The 15,486-nt window shown below is 38.6% G+C and overlaps 2 protein-coding genes across 3 annotated transcripts; both read right to left on the bottom strand.

Annotated features, from left to right (window-relative positions):
- Positions 1-3,809: 3,809 nt before the first annotated feature.
- Positions 3,810-10,793, bottom strand: LOC124646347 (sodium- and chloride-dependent glycine transporter 1-like). The gene is made up of 11 exons (XM_047186471.1): positions 10,553-10,793; positions 10,003-10,358; positions 9,855-9,922; positions 9,647-9,779; positions 9,391-9,525; positions 9,171-9,274; positions 8,854-9,091; positions 8,559-8,687; positions 6,181-6,381; positions 5,083-5,211; positions 3,810-3,941 (listed from the first exon to the last, which is right to left on the bottom strand). Exons 1-11 carry the CDS (start codon positions 10,791-10,793, stop codon positions 3,810-3,812), a joined length of 1,866 nt encoding a protein of 621 aa, XP_047042427.1.
- Positions 10,794-11,017: 224 nt separating this feature from the next.
- LOC124646078 lies at positions 11,018-15,343 on the bottom strand. Of its 2 annotated transcripts, XM_047186115.1 has the most exons (9): positions 15,036-15,343; positions 14,500-14,888; positions 13,822-14,038; positions 13,594-13,742; positions 13,321-13,512; positions 13,080-13,251; positions 12,618-12,838; positions 12,197-12,400; positions 11,018-11,184 (listed from the first exon to the last, which is right to left on the bottom strand). In XM_047186115.1, exons 1-9 carry the CDS (start codon positions 15,142-15,144, stop codon positions 11,041-11,043), a joined length of 1,797 nt encoding a protein of 598 aa, XP_047042071.1. In that variant the 5' UTR covers positions 15,145-15,343; the 3' UTR covers positions 11,018-11,040. The 2 variants fall into 2 exon arrangements, with proteins under 2 accessions (XP_047042071.1, XP_047042070.1); XM_047186114.1 differs by lacking the exons at positions 12,197-12,400; positions 15,036-15,343 and having other exon boundaries at positions 14,500-14,945.
- Between the last annotated feature and the right edge of the window lie 143 nt (positions 15,344-15,486).

Here is a 15,486-nt window from a genome sequence, read left to right as displayed (position 1 = left end):
AGAAGTGATGTCTTTAGACAATCACGGACGTCAAGAACTGACCATTATGCTTGGTGAAGATGTGCTGAAGCAGGTCGATAAATTTCGATATTTGGGGAGCATTATAACATCAAAGTGCGACCTTGACGCCGAAATCAATAGCAGAATTGGTGCTGCAGCCGCTGCTTTCGGAAAATTCGACAAGAAGGACTTCAGCTCCCATGACCTAAAGATATCCACAAAGGTCTCTGTGTATATGGCAGTTGTGTTGCCTTGTATACTCTACTCAACGGAAACATGGACACCATACCGACGCCACATCAAGCAACTAGACCGCTTCCACCTCAAATGTCTGCGCAAAATATTAAATATCCGTTGGTTTGATCGTGTGCGTAACACAGAAGTGTTGAGGAAAGCCAATGTAGGTGGCATTGAAGCATACCTCATGAGGAGACAGCTTCGTTGGTGCGGGCATGTACTGCGCATGCCGGATACTAGAGTGGCCAAGCGCATCCTCTACTCCGAGTTGCAGGAGGGCAAGCGGAAACGTGGCGGACAGCTGCTGCGATACAAGGATGTGCTGAAGCGCCACATGAAAAGCTGTTCCATTGAACCGTCTCAGTGGGAGAATCTGGCATCCAACCGCAGAGACTGGAGAAGCCGCGTTAAAGCCAAAGTCTTTGACTTTGAAGCACGCCGGCTTTCTGAGTTGGATGCCAAACGAGATGAGTTGAAAGCTCGACCACCTGTAGCTATCAACTACAACTTTGTGGCTGGTACCCTGACATGTCCGCAGTGTGCGCGGACTTTCACGCACAAAATTGGATACTCCAGCCACATGAGAGCACACGCACGCCATTAGGGTCGAAGTGGTCGCCGTTGCCGAAATCGGCGTGGAAGATTATTATTATTACTCGGATCAGGTTTTTTTGTTTGTGGCCTTCCAAACATGTCATTTGATGAAGCCTAAATAAGAGGCTAAAAATATTCTCTATCATCCCAAAACGATCAAATCCCAATTTCATCTTTTCATTTTTTTGGATTATTATCTATCTAATTATATCTTCACTTATTGTGTAGGTAACATTTAGAAACTATTTAGTGTTCATTAGAGGTAATGCCTAGTAGTCTGTGGTAATGAATTGAAAAGAGGTTATTGTTAAGTGACCACGGAGGTCGCGTTCTTGATCCATCAGCTATATTTAAAAAAGCCAGATGTTCCAACGTTTTCAAATTAGATAAATTGGTAACTTCACTCTTCGCCTACAGAAAAGCTTTTTGCCATTGATTGTTATACAGGGTGTGTCGTTCACAATCACATTAAATCCTATCACATATACTTTATGATATTCTATGGCGAATAGTAAAAAAAATAACCTAATCCATTCAGTGGTTTGACCACAGGAGTCATTTTTCGTTTTCATAATTTACAACATCATGTGTAAAGCAGAGATAAAGTTAGGAGTATCGGCTGTTTTGATCAGTTGACATCTGTCAGTTTTCAAGGGAGAATTTCAATTGTTTGTAATGACTGACTGTTATATGGTGTTCTAATTTTCGCACATTTTTATTCTATTTACTTTGTTTGAAAAATTCATTTTTTTTATTTTTACGTATTTTTCTTTTATCTTTGTGTCAATCGACATATATTAACCAGTATATTAACACATTTCATTTAATGTGATTATGAACGACACACCCGATATTGGTATTAAAACCAGACTAAAACTCAACGGCTTAGCTCGAACAAACTAATATAGGCAACGTTCATGTGAGTGATTTGAGATGAAAATACAGCTGAATACAGTTTTTATTCAGCAAGAATTATGATAGATGGCAAATCTATAATAGCAATCGCAAGACGTCCGTTGGAAACAAAACTGCTAAAACCATAGGACTTGGAATCAAGCAGTCGATCAAGACGTTATGAATCAAGTTTCAGTTCAAAAGCTATGTACTTATTTAGCATAGGTATAATCATCGGCACGCATCTTGAGCGCTGACCTTCACCTGCGCAGAAGTAATTTATTGGGTCCCTTTTGTGGTATGAAGTGAGGAGCGGGGGCGGGTTAAAGCGGCGATTGGCCCCCAGCGCATTGCGTCATAGCCGTCACTCGGGATTGGTTCTTTGCTAATAAATCACTTCTGCGCAGATGAAGGTCAGCGCTCAAGATTCGTGCCGATAAACGATACAAATAAGCTAGTTAATTAAACATTGTACTCACGCATATTGAATAATAACAGCTTGCCACCATCTCGGTAGGTTTGGCAGTTGGAATCTTTTCATTTGTTTCCGGCCCATTTCGGCCTCCACCACTTCATCTTCACCTTCAACCTGCAATCGAATCGCAAACATACATATACGTATACGTACCTATATTCTATATTAAATAACGCAAACATACATATTTAATTGGCCACAACTGCTGCAAGTGTATTCTTTGTTAGAATTGTATCCAGGATTCAGTAGGTATCCTCCTATTATTATAAACACAAAGTATGTATGCATGGATGCTGTTCCTAAAAACGACCGAATGGATATTGATAAAACTTGGCTATAATATAGACTATGGTTATAGGGAAAGTACCTATGCATGCATTATCTTTCACGCAAAAACTATCGAATGGATTATGATAAAACTTGGCTGTAAGATAGACTATGGCTACAGGCACTATTTATTTCTGAGATACTTTAAGAGATATGTGATGATTTTAAAATTCAGAAATCTTGACATGGTTGTTATTGTTTGCTATAATAGATATAGAAATATTATATTTACCTGAATTTTGACTCTCTTGTCTTTATCATCGTCTATTTCCATATTACCGTTTCCATTTCCATTACCATTTCCGTTCCCGTTCCCATTTGCGATTGCAGTACCATTCCCATTTGTGACTTCGTTACCGGTTTCAGTAACTTCCACCATCACGTCATTCATTTTTATAGCTTTCGATTGAAATATTCACTTAAAATTTAAACGTCGTGGTTGATAAAAAAACACAATTAAATTTTGACTATAAAAATGTTATTGTTACAATATAATTTTGTTATAAAAATTAACACGAATGTTTTACTTTAAATTTTGAAACGAAACTGGAGGCCATGACAAAATGTCATTTTTACAAGGAATTTTATTTTTCTTTTTGTTTGCTGTCATCTTAATTTGAATGCCAGTAGGTATATTGGGATGGTGATGGTGGTAAGGGTGCGTCCACATCTGGCGAATGCGCCGCGAATGCGCAGCACGCGAGCCGATCGCGAGCTGTCCGCGAGCTGCGCGCGTGCAGTCACTGCAATAGTTCGGTGCGCCTCTTTAGCGCAACTCACGCAAGGCTCGTATAGAGCGCGCGAGCGGCGCGCGATCTGCGCGCAATCAGTTCTCGCCCTTACAGTTCCGTATATTGGCTCAGTACTATCGAAGATGGCAGACGTCGCGCGCCGCCTGCGCGCCGCTCGCGTGCGGCGCTTAGGTCGCGCGCGAGCTGCGCGCGGGCGGCGCAGAAGCGGCGCACGAACAAAAATGCACGCGCGCAGCTCGCGAACAGCTCGCGATCGGCTCGCGTGCTGCGCATTCGCGGCGCATTCGCCAGATGTGGACGCACCCTAAGGTTTCATACTTTGGAATTTTGATTCCTTGGCGTGTTAGAACTTCTCTGAGGATTCTTGCTATTTAATCAGACGTGGAAAGTACTAGTACTTTGTATCTGAAAGGGTTCTTTCAGGACCTGGACAGCTGTTGATCAAAGCAGTTGGAAAAAGCTTCGCAACATTTCAAGTCTGATATAAAAAAATCGAGGTAAATAAAACGGTATTGGAATGTTTTATTTTATTATACTTTATCAATATTATTCAGTTTAACGTGTTGGTTAATTTGTTTGTTAATGGCAGCTTTCCACAGGTGACGCATTTCTGGATCCGCGGGACCCCAGTCGTTGCTTGGACGGCAGTTGTCACGAATGCGCTGTAAAATAATACACATGCTCATAAATGCAAATAAACTGTATTAGGCTCAATTCACACCAAAAGCGCGGCGAAGGGCAGCGAAGCGAAGCGCGGTTTGAGTGTCATTTGAATTTTTACTTTATTCCCATTACTATAATGTATATTTTCGCATGAGAAACTCGAACGAGTCGCGCGGATGCCCGCGGCGCCGCGGGACTTCCCGCGAATTCCATGAACGGAGTTGTGCGACTGCGCGGGAACTCCCGAGAATGCTCTAGCAGTAGCGAGCGGCCGCTGGCAATATCCCGCCCCTCGCGCCCGCTCCCCGCGCGCGTCTGTTGCGAGCGCGCGAGTGAGTGGGTTTTTTCTTTTTAATCTTTTCTTTTTTCTCATTATCTCTTCGGCTTCTTCCTCTTCAATTATTATTTTAATTATAAATTAAAATAATAAATAAATTATATGTGCAATAATGATTAAATCCAAAACACCCATATTACTGCTTAAACACAAGTTTCCTCTTGTTTTGTTGAAAGTCAACTGCGCTAGAAGAGCCGCGGCCCGTGAATTCATCGCGGGCGGGCTCGAAAAGGCGCGCGCAGTCCCGCGACTTCTCGAGCATTCCAGCGAATCCACGCGCGTTCTCTACCGAGCGGGTCGCTGCGCTTCGCTGAGCTTCGCTGCCCTTCGCCGCGCTTTTGGTGTGAATTGAGCCTTATAGTCGTCTGTCATTGAGGATATAAGACATGATATTTGGATTTCCTATTAAGTACTGTTCTAGATATGTATTAAACTCATCAATTCAAAGGAGGCAGATATCTAATAAGCACTTTCTGAATGAAAACTTCACAAAAAAAAAACAGGCCTTAAATCCCATGTCTGGTCTTACCATTTCTTTCGTATTTATGCTGGCAAGAAGACGTGATGGAAAGACCTTAGTTCTTTTAAATGATAAAAACAATCATAAACGACTTCCCAGAAACATGCAAATGACTGGATATAGGTAATAATATTAATTGGCTAGAGTAAATATTTTGCACCTGCAAATCCTAATTCTTCCGTTTTAATCGTAGAAAAGTTTTTACTTGGCGAATCTTTATTTTTTCACTCAACTTTATTACTGGCATGTTTGTACAGATAATAAAATGTGAAAGTAAACGCACCTGTATGAATGTTCCTTTTGAATTGAGAAGCAGTTTGATTGCGTGGATTGGTATGCAGATGACGGATACGAGAGCCACGCACCAGCCAGCTAACCCTGAGGCTTCTCTTAGGCAGTATACTGTAATTACCTGAAATGGAAACAGTATTGGTGTTATGGAAATATAGAGCTTGGTAACAGCAATAGACATTGGTCAATCAACTGTTAACATTGCCAGGTGGATTTCTGACCATCACTCTTTTACAATGAGACCTCTTTAATATCTTTTAGCAGACACGAGGAAGATAGTTTTCTAGCTAAGGCACAATTTATGGGCCAGGTCAGAGCCACCACAATTGAGACATAAGTTCTCCCTATCGCTACAAATGTTTGCCGTGATAGGCAATCTGCGAAATACTGTTGTCCAATCAACTGTATCAAAATAGGCCAGCTGCCATGGCAGGGAGTGTCCGGTTGCCAGAAACAATAGACAGTCGATAAGTAAATTGAACGATAAGGTAAATGGAAAATGATACACGGAACAACGTGAAGCAGTCTTGTGGATACAAGAGAACCTTTAGCCAACAGAAAATTACTTGAATGATCCATTCATCGCAATTCACAATCTTAAGGTCGTTCGATACTAATATGTGTATTAGAATAAGACTGAATGGAGACACTGTCTATTTCTAATTACTGGAACACTATAATGCTTTATTATCCATTTTACTGTCCTATTGACTACTGTAGTTGTCAGATCCACCTACGTGTTTCGCGACTATTTTATTTGACTCAAACTGCTAACGCTTTGAAGACGTCTCAAGGTCTCACTTTAGTCTGAAGTAAAACAATAAAGTCCTATAATAACGTGCGTTTATCTAGGCCGTCTAGTTTGATAGAAACTATAATTTGTAAGTATTGGGGGCAGGTGATATTTATTTAATCGTACTATCTTAAAGCTTTTGATTACGATTTATTTTCTTCACAATCCCGATTATATTGTCACGCACATTTACCATTATTAAGGTAGCAAGACTCGGAGAAGTTTTTCCCGGCACGGACTACTAGACCAGCTATACATTCAAAAATGAACCCTAAACTCATAAAAATAAAGTCGTACCAACAAAATGACAGGCAGAATGTATCTCCACAGCACCATCCACATTTTTCCCAATGGCTGCCCAGTCATGAACAGGACATCAGCTGCCAACCTTCTTGGTCCGTACGTGTATACTGCGGCTATGATCTCCAAGCCGCAGACTACTGGCACACAGGCTATGGCCACGTGGGTGTCCAGTAGACCAATAACGTGAAGACCACCCTGTGTGATGGAAATATGATCAAATAACATGTGAGTTTTGAAGTACCTACCTATTACCTATGTTGTGTATAAATTGACAAATAATATAATGATAGCTTTTCTTGCAGAAAAAATCTTCAGTGAACAAAAGAGATCCAGCAGAATACCAGCGTCAGGTATTCTGCCTGACACATGCTGAGCTGGACTCCCATTCGGTGCAATCTGAGGACACTGCACCGCGCCGTTAATTTCTGCTTATATTTTATGTCTGTCTTTCTACCCACTTTTTGTTTTTGTTTTATTTCTTATTAGCCCGGTCAAAATAGACATAAAAGTAGTGGTCAAAAAACAAAAATTCCCACAAAGCTGATTTTTGGTGGAGAGCTAGATTTGATCATTATAAATAAAATACTAAAAGTCCCCATCGATCCCATGTGTGCGTCAAAAGTTATTCGAGGTCAAATGTCAAAATTTTAGGTTTTTTGATTTTTTTTCGAAAACGGTAAGTTTTATCAAAAAAAGACATCAGACCAAAATTATAGATCTTAAATTTATATTTATAGGACTGCAGTACGCTGATATTTAGGATTTAAAAGTGGGCAATCTAGCCTTAGAGACAAGCCACGTGAAGGTAGTTCAAAACCCGATATGACCCAAGATAATATCGAGGCTATGCGGCAGTTAATTGTCGCAGACCAACATGTAACATACCGTGATATAGATCCGTGGGCATAACGATTGTTTTACATTCCACAAAATTAAGTAAAGTCTTCGTGGTAAACGTTTCAGCACACCTGAAAAAGCTGTTGACTCATACAAATCGGCCAATTTGACTACCCCCACTTTAAAATAGAATAAATGTTTCAAGAACTGGGTTTAATGCGTGCAAAAGTGCTTTAAATATCGCAGAGAATTCTTTGAAAAACAATAAATGGTATTAACCTATTAGATTGTCTGTACTTATTTCAAACACATACACGAAAACACACGAAAACACACTATGCACCCACCCACTACACAAGTTCACATTTGTTCACATCACAACACAAATCACAATATTCATGCAAAGTTAAGTAGGTATTTTTTATTTATTTATTTTATACATTAGTTCCACCGGTTGACGTCATCGCGGTAGCACCGGCTATCGCTGAAAACCAGCGCTGGGACTCTATCTCGTTTCGGGTCGCAGCATTATGCTGAGCGAGGGCCGTATTGCGCGCTTTAGGACGCATATTTTCCCTTAAATTTGTGTTATGTTCTTTTTATCTTTTTATCCATATTATGCTTATCTTGTTAGGGGCATTTATGCGTCCTATATTTTGCGCAATTAAACTGTTTTTCTTTCTTTCTTTCTTTCTTTCTTTCAAACGATACAACTTAAAGGCAGCCCTCGTATGTACGTGGCTTATATGTGCATATCATGTATAGTGTGACTCTTTGAATCGCGATATCTCAGGAATGGTAAGATTTAGGAGAAAACTGTTAATACCATTTTTGTAGAAAATTTAAAGATCTACAATTTTGGTCTGATGTCTTTTTTTGATAAAACTTACCGTTTTCGGAAAAAAATCAAAAAACCTAAAATTTTGACATTTGACCTCGAATAACTTTTGACGCACACATGGGATCGATGGGGACTTTTAGTATTTTATTTATAATAATCAAATCTAGCTCTCCACCAAAAATCAGCTTTGTGGGAATTTTTGTTATTTCAAATGTCTATTTTGACCGGGCTATTATTGTGTATCTTTGTGGTGTCTTTTTGTTTGTCTGAATAAACGCTTTATTTATCTATCTATCTATCTATCTAAAATGAAATATCTACGGTAAATACGGTGGGAGCTATCAGGATCGTAGAAAACTTTGTTTACCATCAAAAAAGTTATGTTCTAATTTTGATGGCTTCAAGCTATTAACAAAACGATTCGTTTGTAGGTTAATTAACACTCGCATATCGTGAAACCTAATCATAAAACACTACTCCAATTAATTAAACCATATACCAACAATCTGTTTTATCACAGGTACAAACTAAACAACTTGGTAGTCATGCATGTGAAACTTTCAAGCGCTGGAGTCACGCGAACACGTCATTCAATTGTAACTTCTGAAATGTAGTTTGCTAACAAACTATTTTCTGGATAACAATTTATATTTTATGGCGAATAAGTACCGTTACATGAAAATTGGGTACAAACCTCAGTATTGCAGATGATTGAAAGGCTAAATAGCACCAAACACGTGAGGAAAGTGATGAGTTTTTTCCGTGCACGGCACGCTGGGAATTCGTCAACTATTCCCGCTATTATTGACTCTATGGTCACGAACTGTAAAAAAATTAAAGTAAACATAAAACACAATTATAACAATAGGTACTTAAAAGTTTGAAACAATTGTAGTAAAATCTATTGAAAGAATGTTGTAAGTCATCTCTATTTAACAAAAAATAATTGTAAACTTAACATTTAAAACTGACAAAGAAAAGGTTAGTACCATTGAATCAATGCCCAGGAAGAACAACATGACAAAGAAAGTAACAGCCCACAGATTTGGTGCTGGCATCATCGTGACTGCTGCTGGATAGGTCACGAAGGCTAGCCCAGGGCCGGCTGTAGCCACTTCACCCACTGGCACCCCTGACCGCTCCGCAGCAAAGCCCAGCACGGAGAACACCACGAACCCTGCCCAAATACTTGTCCCACTGTTCACTAGGGGAATAATTACTGAAGACCTAAAAATGAGAAACGAATTTTGCGTAAGAAGTATTGTATTTTTTGGGTCAAAGTAAAAGAAATAGGAAAATAGCAAACCTTAGATTCTTGTAATGGAATTTATTAAAACTAGCCATACTGACTAGACCTCCCCATCCAGGTCCAAGCGAGTAAAATATTTGTGTAGCTGCGTCTGCCCATACCTGTGAAATAGAGTTAAAATAAAAATAATGTAAGTACTAAGAATAAGATCCATAATGTAATGTAGGTGGGAGATGGATGAACTTGGCCTCAATGCTACTTATATATAGATACTTACTTTCGGCTTCTTCAATTGCCCCCAATCCGGCAGGATATAGAACAAAATGCCCTTCCAAGCGCCAGGCAACGTGACGCCACGAATAAATAACGCAGTGAGCACAACGTAAGGAAATATAACCGTGAAGTACACAATCTGGGAACAAAAACACGCAACAATTCTCAGAATTAACAGTTCGACGAAAACTATTATATTTAATTTGTGATTGACAAAACGGCAGCGTGCCAACCAAGATCAATCGGGAAAGAAAGCTCACCTTTCCAACGCTCTTGACACCGTTACAAATGCAGAGGTACACGATGATCCAACAAATTACGTTGCACCAGAACACAGGCCATACGATATCGCCGATTTGATTGATACTTGGTGACATTCTTAACAGCCGATGGCTAGAATCAGAGTAATCAAAAATGTAGAAACCTGCAAAATTGACTTAATTTCATTGTTAAGTTGAGAGAACTCACTGGAAAAACTCATCCTCCGGTGTCGTGATGGTCCCATTCGAGCTAAAAAAACTTGAATTACCGCTAATCTGAAAATGATACGCCGTGCGTATTCAAGATACGGTCATGTATACAAATTGCTTTATACATAAAACTAAAATTACCCAACCTCGGTGCACTTGTCCGTATTCCAGGAATTGCCACAACTTTGCCAAGGCAAGGGGGAACTCATCGAGTGATACATATACAGCACTGGATATGACATGATGGATGAGAAGTACACCACAGCTATGACGTTTAGTATTACGACCGCATAACCCGCTCCTGTAGATGAACAACTAATCATAAATTTTGGAATTGTAACCAAATTCAATGGCATTAGTAATACTTTACCTTTAAATAACGGGTTTAGATTGAAAACTGATATGCATCCAGCGCTAGCGAACTGTCCCAGTGTTGTCTCTAAATAAACAAGTGGGATGCCGCAAATAACCAATGTGAGGAAATACGGTATGAGGAATGCTCCTGAAATAAAACGAAATTATGTGAAAAGTTGAATTTTTAATTAAAAAAGAGATGAAAGTATCAATTTACGAATTTTCGATATTGATAAGTAAGGATTCGATTTGGCAAACTTATGATTTGTTTACATTTTCATACACCATGCGGCTGACCATATAGGAAATTCCACAGAATCTTATAAAAGAACCGTAGCTTACCTCCTCCATTCCGATAACACAAGTAAGGAAATCTCCAAATATTGCCAATGCCTACAGCGTACCCCAGACATGATAGCAAGTACTCCGCCTGACTGCCCCAACGCTCGTGAGGAGTTCCAGCCATTAACACAAACAATCGACCGTTAGACACTTCAACTGATCCCGCACTGGGACTCCGGACTGATATCGACAAATTGAGGATATGAATACTTGCTATAAAACACTTTAGTTCCATTAACATTGGTAAAAACAAGGTTTTGACGGGGGACTGGCCAGCTAGCCGATTTGTTGGGGTTCCAAGAACGTTTATGCAATTTAAGAACTTGACAATAGGATAACGGATGCTATAAATAGTATAGTTCAACGTATTGAAGAACTTAGGGTTCCGGAGCAAACCATTTTGAGTTCAATATTCATTAGGGTAAAGGCAAACGCCCTGGGTGAATGAAATGAAACATCTGAAAGTGTTTGTAAACAGCTTTTTATTTTCATCTGATGTTCGAGGTACTCAGAGTATCGATCCCAAAGCCAAAGTGACAAGTTAAGAAGTCCGGCATTACTTGCCGGCCAGATTCTGGGCCTTCCGGTTTCCCTTTGGTCACTTTTACTGGCTGTTGACTGTATTGCAGTATCTGAAAAATTTAATACTCTATGTATTTTTCCCTAGGACTTTTTCTTTTATATAAATAACTAGCCGTTTTCCCGCGGTTTCACCCGCGTACCGTGGGAGCTACTGCCGGCATCGGGATAAAATATAGCCTATGTTACTCGCAGATAATATAGCTTTCTAATGGTGAAAGAATATTAAAAATCGGTCCAGTAGTTTTTGAGTTTATCCATTACAACCAAACAAACAAACAAAGTTTTCCTCTTTATAATATTAGTATAGAAGTATAGATAATTATACATTTAGGACTTTAACTTTGTGTAAGAATAACGAAATTATTACCAGCCACTACCAGAATAAGCTTAATGTGAGTACACAACTGTATACGTTTGATATTGAGGATAAATTGTGACTCATTTCACACTTTTAGTTTTTTTTTCTTGGCAGATTTTGTTTTCTTGGTATGAATGCTTTTTACACTATCTAATCATCATCTTTATGTTAAACACTGGGCTGGTATTACTATCATATTTTATTTTGATGAGTACTTTAAAACCGATACGAGAATTTACGATGACTATATTTATGGGTTTTTAGAATAGTGTTCTGTGATCTCGTTCAAGACCATCAATTTCATGGCAATAAGTCATATTTAAATCAGCCTACATTATTTGTAGAAGATGTGAAATGTAAAAATAGATTTCCATTATATCGCATTGGCAATTTTAGTACAGAAAAAGAATGAGCGTTAATTAACTTACTTGCTCAAGGCGCATTGTTGATTTCAGTATAATAGAAAAGGAATTAACGATAATCTTAGCGATAATCGTTTCTCACACGTTCGTTTCTCAGTCCTACTATGCCGTTTTGACCCTTTTTACTCTAACCTACTTTACAGTTTTCTACTCTATAATCATTGCTGCCTATATCTACTTCCAACATTTATTATATTCGCAATCATATTACACTCTCTTGTATACATTTTTAGCAGGTATATCATAAGTATTGTGTTGTATGATTGATGGAATATAACTCACAGAGAGATCACCTTCACCCCAATGAATCGCGTCATTAGTGCCGAGGGTTTCATCCCAGTGGAAATGCTGCGAAGGTTGGCTCCAGTCAGGGGCCCTGAGAGAGCACCTGATCGTGGCTATGGTCAGTCTCATCTCTCCTTGCGGTTTCATCGCTGAGACACTCTTCACCTTTTCAGCTTTAGCTGGTTTTTGGTGTGCATATATCTGGATGAGCAAGGAAAGACTGTTTGGATCATTCAATTAAACTACTTGTACATTTGTTGTACGTTATTTTTGCAATAACTAAATAAAGTTTCTATATGTCTAATACTTATGTCACGCTATGGAGTCTGGACTAAATTCAACAGAGACCAATTTGACAAGTACCGTTATATTAAGTCATCTAAGTATTAGCATAGGCTAGCACTAACATCAAACTTACAACTGAGTAAACCAATCTGATAGTGATAACGGATCGGAAGGTGTCCCTCAGGGCAACCAGGTCAGGACAGAAGATCTTCAGAATAGGCTCTTGGAAATTCATTAATTTGCTCCACTGGACCTTGTTGCTCTCAAACGTGGTGTAGTTATGAATCTCTCGCGGATTCCTCATAACCAAGTTACTGAAGATATCAGATTCATGTGAAGATTCTTCATCCAATCCTAAAATATTGGTGGGTAATTGAGTATTGATGAGTTTTTTCGAAATTATGGAACTAGAGACAGTAAAGTCAGTGGGCAGAGGACAAGCTACCTTTTTTCTTTAGTGAAGACAACATTATGAATTTCTATACGTCGATCAGTACCAATCACTGGCTGAATGCCGTCAAATAATAAAAAGGAATCCCCAAACTATGTTCCTACTTTAAGTAATTAAGGCTTACGGTCAAAAATGTTAGCTTACGAGTTAAGACTTTACTCATCGCAGGCACAGAGTTGGCTATTGGCCATTCATCGTCTTCTGGTGGCGGTAACATTTCAATAAGGGATTCGTTTTGCCTGAACATCAAGAATCGCCTTCTTACCGCGTCCAGCAACGGGATCTCCAGTTCAATGTGGAATGTTGCGTTGGCTCCCTTAAAAAGAAAAAAAAATCAAGCTGTCCTAGGATTTTACCATCAATTTCATAAAATGTATGAAGTTACCTTCTCTGCCTTCGGTGGCTGCGGTGCGGACATAATTCGATACACAGTGAAATAAAAGTATGCAGCACGCAAATCATCAGGATGCATTTCTATATGTTCTAATGGCCTATCAGTTGGAAGAATTTCACGGCAATCAAGATAATGTAAACGAGTTAATCTCATTAAAGTAGCTCGAGCATAGCCGGCACATACCTAAAAAAAACATGATTAGATTTTGAAAATAGCGCCATCTATCGTTAATATGGTACACTATTTAGGTAAAGCGTAGCGTACCGAGCAAGGGTTGCCCGAAAGCTGCAGTGCAGTAAGGTTTGGTAGCTTAGCGATAGCATCTAGTACCGGATCTAAATGATAGATGTCGTTATCCGACAGATCCAGAACCGTCAAATTGTATGGTAACAGCCTCAATCCATCTACGGAACCTGGGAAAGAATGCAATGAAGTATATTACGAAGGTAATGATTTGTGGTAAAATAAAAAAATATAATATGTCATTATTACTAGAGGTAAGGAAGTTTCTAGCCAACCCTAAATACAGTAACTCAGAGGGCAAAGTTTCAGCAAATCCTGAAACATCTTTAAGGCAGTTAGCTTGTAGTTCCAGAGTCTTTACGGACGGTGGAATAAAATCTGAATTAATATCGGATATGAAGTTTCCACATAAACTGAGAGATACCAATTTTTTGTATTTCTTCAAGCCTTCATCCAATTCGGTCATCTGAAATAAAATAAAATAAACATTTGTTAGATTTTTGAAGTAAATAAGAATAATAAAACGTAAGCATATTATTCTTCATCAGCAAAAAAGCAAAAGATCGAAAGAGATGGAGCAAACCAGTGTAACCATTATTAATAATAGTTGGCTCCGCGAAATCCATGCCGCCTAATTAACATTATTTTCTTTCCTTTTAAGCCTTCTATAAACCTGACAATATTATTAATTATTTGCCATCTACCTAATTTCGATAAATATTTCAATTTCAATAAATCTGTTCAGCCATGCTTGAGTTTAAGAAAAACCAACGAAAATAAAAAATTGTATAGTATATTATATTTAAAAATATTGTGTAAGTATTATGCTAGTATACAATCAAATTCTTCAAACTTCGAAAAAATCTAATTCTCTGCCGTGAAATGTTTGTTATAAAATATAGAAAACCAAGTAACATTTTTGATTACCTTCGAATCATTCACTCGCAAAACGTTAACCATTTTCATATCGTGCTTCAAAACATTCCTATCATTGGCTTTAACAGCTCTCTTAATGACTTTCATCATATCATCAGTAATACAGTTAGCGTTATGAAAACATATCTTTCCTTCATCGGTAGCGAATCTTTGGTTGTCCCACACTACTGCAGGCATTAGAAACTCCCAGTGTTGTTCTATACTGAGCCCTGAATTCTCATCGAGGAAGCCTTGGATTATACATTTGTCAAATTTACTTTGTAATGCTTGAGTGAATGTGTTTTTTGGTATATCGTCCCTCTTACAATGTTCCCTGTGATGGCGCGCTCCGGATTCGATCAGTGTCCAATCTATGCCAGTTTCTACGCGTTCTTGAAAACCTATGGAACATTTATGCATTATAATAGTGAATTTACAAGATTAGTTACACAATCCCTAGAAATAAGTAGGGCAATGAGTAAATAAGCCAAACGGCACAGTGGGTACTACATCTATGTGTATGTTATATAAAATGCAGCAGCACCCACCTTTTAGAACATCTTGGGGAACGTACATAAGACTGTGGTCACTGATTGGCGGTCTTATAACAGGAGGGGCAGATTTTTTGGGAGCTTCGCTCTTAGATTTTGGTGGCATAATGTTATTTTTGTAAACTAAATAATACTAAAAAGAATTGACTATCTATGTATATAAAATGCTTTTCCTTCCCTGTTTGACCTATTTAAATGATTAGTAGTTGTTAAGTGTACATAATAATGCAGAATGATGCAAAACAATTTATAAACAAAAAGATTGACTTTCGTTTAACAGATAACATAATCCGTCATCAGTAGATGAAATTGAAAATCCAAAAAAAAGTTTTTACACATTTTCTTTCAGCGCGAAGGTGTCGATAAAACAGTTTGTATATGAATGGAGTTTTATGTGGTGCACACTAGGTGTCGCTGCGTACACACAACTATTTTCACTATATTTCAA

The sequence above is a fragment of the Helicoverpa zea genome, chromosome 3 (genome assembly GCF_022581195.2).
Source record: "Helicoverpa zea isolate HzStark_Cry1AcR chromosome 3, ilHelZeax1.1, whole genome shotgun sequence".
NCBI lineage: Eukaryota > Metazoa > Arthropoda > Insecta > Lepidoptera > Noctuidae > Helicoverpa > Helicoverpa zea.
The sequence above is the reverse complement of the archived record's forward strand: the minus strand, read 5'-3'. Positions and strand labels throughout refer to the sequence as shown.

Bases quoted from the DNA above. Each gene is read 5' to 3' on its own strand.
- LOC124646347 (XM_047186471.1), bottom strand. From the start codon at position 10,793: ATGTTAATGGAACTAAAGTGTTTTATAGCAAGTATTCATATCCTCAAT. The intron at 9,923-10,002 runs GTTGGGTAATTT...TATCATTTTCAG, and splicing joins ATACGGACAAGTGCACCGAG to ATTAGCGGTAATTCAAGTTT. The intron at 3,942-5,082 runs GTGCGTTTACTT...ATTATTTTACAG, and splicing joins CAAAAGGAACATTCATACAG to CGCATTCGTGACAACTGCCG.
- LOC124646078 (XM_047186115.1), bottom strand. From the start codon at position 15,144: ATGCCACCAAAATCTAAGAGCGAAGCTCCCAAAAAATCTGCCCCTCCT. The intron at 14,889-15,035 runs GTGGGTGCTGCT...AATGTTCCATAG, and splicing joins TCCCCAAGATGTTCTAAAAG to GTTTTCAAGAACGCGTAGAA. The intron at 13,743-13,821 runs GTAATAATGACA...ATTCTTTCCCAG, and splicing joins TAGAAACTTCCTTACCTCTA to GTTCCGTAGATGGATTGAGG.